The 8,344-nt window shown below is 32.3% G+C and overlaps 1 protein-coding gene across 1 annotated transcript; it reads right to left on the bottom strand.

Annotated features, from left to right (window-relative positions):
* Positions 1 to 1,519: 1,519 nt before the first annotated feature.
* Positions 1,520 to 3,593, bottom strand: LOC124943821. The gene is made up of 4 exons (XM_047484291.1): positions 3,329 to 3,593; positions 2,418 to 3,241; positions 2,175 to 2,216; positions 1,520 to 2,065 (listed from the first exon to the last, which is right to left on the bottom strand). The coding sequence occupies exons 1-4, from the start codon at positions 3,591 to 3,593 to the stop codon at positions 1,520 to 1,522; spliced, it is 1,677 nt and encodes a 558-aa protein (XP_047340247.1).
* Positions 3,594 to 8,344: the final 4,751 nt, after the last annotated feature.

An 8,344-nucleotide genomic window follows, 5' to 3' on the forward strand; every position in this document is an offset into this window, starting at 1 on the left:
GAAGATTATCCCTAGACACCACTTCATCCTATGGCTCACCTTCTGGGAAGACTCAGCACTCGTGATCGTATCAACAAGTATATGAGCATCCCAAACACGAACTGTCTTCTATGTAGAGGAAATAAAAAAACCATAGATCATCTATTCAGGAGCTGTTGTATTGCTTCAGAGCTTTGGGACAGATTCTATAAAAGCCTGGAGCTGATCAAATTCTCGAGCAAATGGAATGAAATAAAAGATGCAGCACTACTCAAAGCCAAGGGAAATAGATTTGCAACAAGCGTGTTCAAGTGCGGCTTTGGAGCAGTGGTGTATAACATTTGGCAAGAACGGAATGCAAGGGTATATGGCAGAACCCGCAGGAGCGTTGAAGAGTTATGGAAAGATATTGTATCGGATTGCAGCGCCCTCGTGGGAACGTGGACAAGAATTCCAAGCACGGAGCAGAACTGAAATATCTGTAGAAACTGAAATTTACCGTTTTTTAAACTCACTATAATTGAAAGCATTGTAATCAGATAATTCATTTACGTTTTTAACTTTTTAGTTTATTTTTAGAATGTTACGACTTCAAAATCATTCTAGGCATGTCTAAAATGATCTCTTAAACTCGTGGTTTTTTTTCCCATTTTTAGGAATTTTTAATGAAATGACGCTAAGTCATCCCCAAAAAAGAAGTTAATAGAGAGGGAGACCAATGAAGCAAAAAGATTAGCAGAAAGGGAAGCTATTGATTGTAGAATATTAGCTGAGCGAGCGTATTGAAATAAAGAAAATGATGCAAGCTATTATGGTACGATACTTAGGAATTCAATCTTCGTTGATGTCACCCCATGCACAAGTACCATCTACTACATCACCTTCTAAAATAGGTTTGAAAATATATTGATTAATTGTTTATGTTAATATGATTTATTAATTTTAGTCTCATTAATTACAGCTCATGAAGAGAATGAAGAAAATAAAGATTAGCAAGTCTTTCCACTTCTCTTGTGAAATATTTGGTAAAAGATTACTACTTTTAATTTAAAATTAACAATTGTTATATTTTCTACATGATCAACAAATAAGGTCATTTTTTTAAGATCACCAAATCCTGTCTTAAGAATAATAGACAGATTTTCAAACCATGGGTCATACCAAAATAAGGTTCCCCGACCATTTCCTAACCGGATATCAAACAAAGATATAGCGATGTCCTTAAGCTTGAGAATCTTCTTTAGTGACCAGGCCATTTCCGGTTTAATCTTTGAAGTCCATATACTCTTTTTATTCTTCATAAACCTTGAATGCACCTACTTAATCCACAACAAGTCTTGTTTCTTTTCTAACGCCCAAAAATGCCTTATCGTAAGAGCCTTGTTCCATTCAATGCAATTTTTCAGCCTATCCCTTCTTCTTTCAGCTTACACACATCAACCCACCTCACTTTTTTTCCACCTCTTCCTTGATTCCCCCAAATAAAGTTTCTCATAAGACAATCAAGATCCTTCATTACCTTCTTCGAGAGAATGATTTTTTATGCCCAATATCCTATGATTCCCATGATGACTTTCGTAACTAGCTTAATCCAACCCGCGTATGATAGTCTTTTTGTTGCCCAACCATTCATTGAATTCTTGACTTTCTCGATAAGTGACCTACAATGTGAAATCTGTAGCTGCTTAGCCGATAATGGTATCCCCAAATAACAAACCGGTAAACTGCCCTCTAGAATCCCCACAATATAAAAATTACTAGCTTTTATTTCCTCCTTCACACCACCGTAGAATGCTAAAATTTTTCCTTCATTAATAACCAAACTTGTAACACTAGAAAAAGCATGTGCCATAATAAAGAGGTCATCCGCAAAGAAAATGTGTGTAATATCTTCCTCCCTGCATTGTGGATGGTGGATGTACGGAAGATTCTTTCGGAGCATTTTAAAAACGTTCTCAAAGATCCCCATGATGAGAACGAAAAGGTAAGAAGAGAGGGGATCTCCTTGTCTTACTCCGTTTTCACCCTTGAAATACCCATCATGAACTTCGTTAACGCTTACAATGAAATTAGGAGTTGAGATACACTGCCAAATCCAATCAATAACAATAATCGGAAAACCTGAAGCACTCAGAAAATCATGAATAATAGGACATTTAATTGAGTCAAAGGCTTTTATCAACTTTAAAAGCTACCTGAGGAGAGATGTATTTCCTACCGTAGATCTTTAAAAGCCCCTACATAAGAAGGATATTATGTGATATATTTCTACCCGGTATAAAAGCAGATTGACCCAAACTAACAAGATTATACATAACTGTTTTAATTCGTTTAGAAATAATTTTTGAAATAATCTTATAAATCACGTTACATCACGAAATAGGTCTAAAGTCGCGAATTTCCTCGGGTACAAGGCACTTCGGGATCAAATTGAAAACCATAACATTCCATTGCTTAAGCATCCTCCTATTCTGAAAGAATTCAAGAACGCCTTCACTAACCTCATGCCCGATCACACCCCAATTTTCCTTAAAAAACTTTGCATTGAATCCATCGGGTCCTGGACTCTTATCCCAACTCATACTGAACAAAGCATGTTTAATTTCCTCCTTACTGATTACTTCAATCATCCGACGACTTTCCTCCATGGTGACTTTTTTGGTCAAAATCTGATGAAGAAAGTGGATATGACTTGTGCTTTCCCTTCTAGTTCCAATAAGATCTCTATAAAACCGGATGGCTTCATCATGAACTAGTTGTTTCCCTTGAACAATCACCCCATCACTTGTCTTGATTCTATGAACCCAATTTCTCAAGTTTCTTGTAGAGCACTTTCTATAGAGGAATGAGGTGTTGCTTTCTCTAAGAGACAACCAATTTTGTCTCGACTTTTGTTTTATATAGTTCTCTTCAAGAGAACTAAGAGCACGAAATTTGGTTATCACTTCTTTTTCCTCTTGAAACAGACTTTGAGAAACTTCATCACCAAGCATTCTTTTCTGTAAATCCTCAAGAATCAATCTAGCTTCAGAAACTCTAGTCGAGATGTTACTGAATTTTCTTTTATCAAACATTTGAAGACAACTTTTTAGAATTTTCAGTTTCTCACTTACTTGAAACATTTTTGATCCACTCACTTGTTTAGACCACACCTCCTTCAGAATAATTTTGAATTTATCACTTTCCATCCAGAAATTGAAAAACTTAAACGACCTCTTAATTCTCTCCTCCTTATCCCAAGACAACATAATAGGACAATGATCTGAAATACCCGGATTAAAAACATGAATTATACTCTTAGGAAACCTCAACGCCCAATTCTCGTTAATTAACCCTCAATTAATTCTACTTTTCCTCATGTCCTCATTCCCTCGCATAGACGACCAAGTAAATGCATTGCCAACATTGTTTGGTTCAATACCACCAATATTTATGATACAATCATTAAAATCAATCATTGCCTGTGAAGTATCAACTTCCGGGCTTCTTTCATAACCAAATTTGACCACATTAAAGTCTTCAAATATAACCCACGAATTAGTGTCATCAACCCAGCTATTCAAGTCCCTCCACAACTGCTTTCTAACACTTTCAGTATTGCTTCCATATACCATTGCCAACCAAATATTCACATCGTAATCTTTTAAGTAACCTTCATCATAACAACCTGATCGCTCGAAAACAGTCTCTTGACATCCACCAAATCAGTATTCCAACAAATCCAAATTCTCTCGGTATTTGTATTTGAATTATGGATAAGATCCCAATTTTCATCAATACAAACCAACCTAATCATATCCACATTTCTTAATTTGACATTTGTTTCCAGAATTCCAACAATCGTGATATTGTGCTTCTTAATGAATTCCTTGACCTCCTTGCATTTTAGAGGGTTATTAAGACCCCTTATATTCCATATTGTAATAATAATGAGTGTGTATAGGAAATAGGCATTTTGCTGCTTCTATCTAGAACCATATCAGATTCCAAACCCTACTGCTTCTGGTTTTCAATCAAGTTCTTCTGAACCTGAATCTCAAATATAGTATCATGCTGCACTTCAATACCCAAATACTTCTGACCATTACATAAACCCTTCTGCCCCAATCTCAATAACAATATCCTGTTGAATTTCAATACCCAATTGCCCATGATTATTAATTGAACTCTGCTTCTGATTTCCAGCCAAATCTCTCTTTTCCTGATTCTCAACAACATAATCTTGCTGCATTTCAATACCTAACTACCTCTTATCATTATTCATACTTTGCTCCTTCTGATTATCAATTAAATTTGTCTGTTTCTGATTTCCAATATGATAGTGCTTTGTTTCCAGAATAATAACAATCGTGATTTTGTGTTTCCAAGTGATATACTTGACCTCTTAGTATTTTTGAGGATCATAAAGACCCCTTATTTTCCATATTGTAACTATCATGAGTATGAGTAGGAAATAGGCTCTTTGCTGCTTTCATTCTCAAGTCGAGCTTTCTTTTTCCTTTCCCTTTTTTTTAGCTCTTGCTGATTTGTGAATTGTAATCTCAACATCTTCCAAGTTCTTATTAACAACCTGTTTAGACCCCTTAATATAGGCGCCGGGGATTGAACTGTATCATTAGAAACAGTTTGTTTAACATGTTAGTAATTCCCGCCACTAGAAGTGTCATCCTCCTCGTCGTCATCATCTTCAGAACATAATTTGCTAAAAGGAACAACAAAATCATCAATAGTTATAGGATCAGAAGATTACGGAACATGATCATTGTTCAAACATCCAGCTGAACTTCCATCAATCTCCACGTTACTATCCATATCCTCCGCTGAAACTGAACTGCCTTCGCCGAAAACCCTACTCATTCTTTGAAGAACTCAAAATTTGCTTAATTTGCTTAATTCTTGCTGCTTGCTACTTCTTCAAAAAAAATTTAACCAGTTTAGAATCAACCAAGGTAGGTAACTGTTCAGCCAAAACATGAGAAACTTTAAGATCAACAGCACCATCTAAAATCTCAACCGAAAGCGACTTCTCCTGACCCTTTTCTACCGTTTCGAGATACCTAATTTTCATGGATATAGAAAGATTAAAAAAAATGATGAAACCGAACCTGTATATGTCTATTCATGTTTTGTAAGTTTGAAGAAACGAAGAAAGTGAACATATAGGTCTATATAGGTTCAAAATTTACAAATGTTTATTTATATTTTGTAATATATATTTTTGAATAGATTGTTGGAACATATTATATGTTTTGTGTTATATATAATATTGTTTAATTTGAATATATAATAGGTTTTAATTTAAATGTCAGGCTTCTAGATTAAAAACATTTTTTTTAATAAACAACTAATACTGGTCGTATTTTCTTTGGCCTTTTTATATTCGTTCATAATCAATAACGCTAGTAGGAGTAGGAGTTACATACTTTATTGATCAATAACGTCCATAAATTTGGTATTTATTGATTAATAAATGCCGCATAAAATTTAACCTTTATTGATTAATAAAGACAACCGAAAATTCAGTATTTATTGATTAATAACAACATAAATTTGACCTTTATTGGTGAGTTTTTCAATACCGACTCTACTTTTACTGTCTCACCGTCCATAATTTTAACGAAAAAATATTGATTAGTGCAGACCGAAAAATATAAATACTAACATAATTTTTGAACATTAAAAGACTAGTTTTTACCTGTGATTGCTAACTATATAAGTTCAACATTTAACTAATATATATATATATATATATATATATATATATGAGTAATGATAGAGAGCGGGAAAGAAATGACAAGAAAGTGTAGAGAAATGATGTGTCAATCCCTAAGTGGTTTGAAAATTTAATAGTAGAGAGAATTTTCAGATTTTTAAACCACTTAAGGATTGACACATCATTTCCATACACTTTCTTGTCATTTCTTTCCCGCTCTCTATCATTACTCTCTATATATATATGTTTAATTTTAATTTTCCTTGGTTTGTCGGATCGAAAGTTGTGGTTAAATAAATACTTGAGTTAGATTCGGAATTGATTTATTAATAAACTTGAAACGATAAAATAAAAAATATAAAAATGTTATATATTAAGTCTTGAACTTGTAATCTAACCATGTAAGTACTTGTTTATTAAAATGATTAAATATATATAACGGTAAACACTCCTTTTCGATCTCCAATTTATATTTTGCAAGGATGGCAACATCTCGTCCGATTTCATCGTGTAGTCAGCGTGAAGATTGGACCACCGAGCTAGTGAAGAACGATGATTTCGAACTTCTATAAAAGAGATCCGTCGTGGATAAAGAAAGGGGAGACCGGTCAATCAATTAACAGACTATCAACAAACTTTCACCGATTGTGAGTCTTAGGTTAGAAATCTTTATCTTCTTTCTTCATAAACAGTGAACCCAATTTGAAATTATTATTTCTACTGTTTGTAGACACTCATTTTTCACACCTAATTTTATAGTTTATGCTTTTCATAAATCTGAGTCTATAAAATTTTCTCGAATTCATTTACGGACTCATTGCACGATTTATATTAAATACGATTATTTTTTAGAACAATTGAGTTTTTGAAAATAATTGATTTTGGATTCCTTAATAAAGTTAAGGTAGTAATTTGTCTATGTTACAACACTTAGAGAAGATATTATACTTAGAATATTCAAGGTTTTATTTAATTAATTAACTTAGGTATTTATAAAAAAAATTTAAAAAAAATATATTTTACAAAATATATATTAGCGTTTTTATAAAATTTCGTTAGTTATATTTTGTTTGTTAGATTAGTTAGATTAAACTTTGAAATTTGATTTCTTGAATAAGTTAGTTAGCTTTTTATTTATTTAATTAGAATTGTTCCTTATAAATAGAAATAATTAAAAATAAAGTTGTTTATTTGTGTTTTTTAACAAAGCCTTTTTTTTGTAGGATGAATGGGTGTATAAAGGGGATAACGTGCAAAAATAAAAAGATAACGGTGTCTACACAATAATGCGAAGCATCCTAGGTCAAAGAAGGAAAAAAAGAGATTGCTAAAATAAAGGAAGAAGTTGTGAAAGGAAGAACAATTCAGCCGTGTTAAAATGACTAGTATTATATCATTTATTAAATAAAGCTTAAATCTCATTGGATGAAAACTTGATATTTATTGACATGTCAAGTGGAGATTGCTCCATTATTTTAAACATTTGTAAATGTTTAAAATAGTTTTTTCCCAATGGTCAAGTGTGTTAAATGGGCCTTTGGGCCCTAGGGTTTCATAGCTTTGCCTATAAATACCCCTCTTAACACCCTATCAAAGGTTAGAACTTCAACTCTCGAACTTCAACCTTCACCTTCCTCTCTCTAGGATGCCTATTTGAAAATCCTAAGCAAACACCACTCTTGTTAAGTTGGTCACAAGATTTGCGAAATCTTAGATTAAATATCACCCTTAACATCAAAAGAGCAGCCCCATTATAAGCTTTTTATCTTTTTTTTTTTCTTCTTAAATTTGAATTTGAATCTTTTTTTTTTTTTTTTTTTTTAATTTCATATATTGTCTCTTTAGGCTTTCTATTTTGATAGGTGTTTAGGATTTTTACTTTTCTTGTTGTAAATATGTAATCTAAAAAAAAAAACTTAATGTATATAAAGGTCATTGACCTAAAATTTCTTTAAAACCAAAACCGGCCCTTAAATTGGCTATTTCAAAAATAAAAATATAAAACTTAAAGCCAAAACAAAGAAGCAATCTTCTTTTATTATTTTTTTTTATAATTGTTAGGATTAGGTTTTTTATGTATATAGGTGTTTATATATTAAAACCTTGCTTGATTTATTTATTTTTTGTTGCATTTCGGGATCCATTTGGATCAAGTGTTAGTTAGTAGGATTAGGTCAAAACGGCACAATGAACCATATTTGTCTGTCATCCGACCAAGAAGCCTTTCCACATAAAAAGATCTGATGCATTTCCAGCACTTCAGGATGCATTTGTGCACATAAAGACCGAAGATTTCTGCACCCAAGGATGGAGGACATAACTGCATTTATTTATTTATTTATTTTTAGTTTTCTTTAGTCTTAGGGTTTGTTTTGTTTGACATTTTGTATTTTGCTTAGTTAATAGTTTGTGGCTTGTTTGATCCTAGGTTAGAAAAAAAATAAAATTAAACTCTAACTAAAATTGAACTTAGCCCAAACTTAGACTTAGAATTTTCTTTAGACATAGAACTTTATTTATTTATTTATTTATTTATTTATTATTTTTTTATTCACATATAGGATAACTTTATATGTGAATTATTTGCTCTTGTTTTTCTTTTATCTTTGCTTATTTTTTTATCCCATGCAAACCATTAAATGTTTAAAATGG

Source organism: Impatiens glandulifera, chromosome 6 (assembly GCF_907164915.1).
Source record: "Impatiens glandulifera chromosome 6, dImpGla2.1, whole genome shotgun sequence".
Classification (NCBI taxonomy): domain Eukaryota; kingdom Viridiplantae; phylum Streptophyta; class Magnoliopsida; order Ericales; family Balsaminaceae; genus Impatiens; species Impatiens glandulifera.

What these genes read in the sequence shown, in the direction of transcription:
- LOC124943821 (XM_047484291.1), bottom strand. Translation starts at nt 3,593, where the DNA reads ATGGTATATGGAAGCAATACTGAAAGTGTTAGAAAGCAGTTGTGGAGG. An exon ending in GAATGAGGACATGAGGAAAA is followed by an intron (nt 3,242 to 3,328) that starts GTAGAATTAATT and finishes CGGGTATTTCAG; the next exon opens with ATCATTGTCCTATTATGTTG. An exon ending in GGAAATACATCTCTCCTCAG is followed by an intron (nt 2,066 to 2,174) that starts GTAGCTTTTAAA and finishes TGGATTTGGCAG; the next exon opens with TGTATCTCAACTCCTAATTT.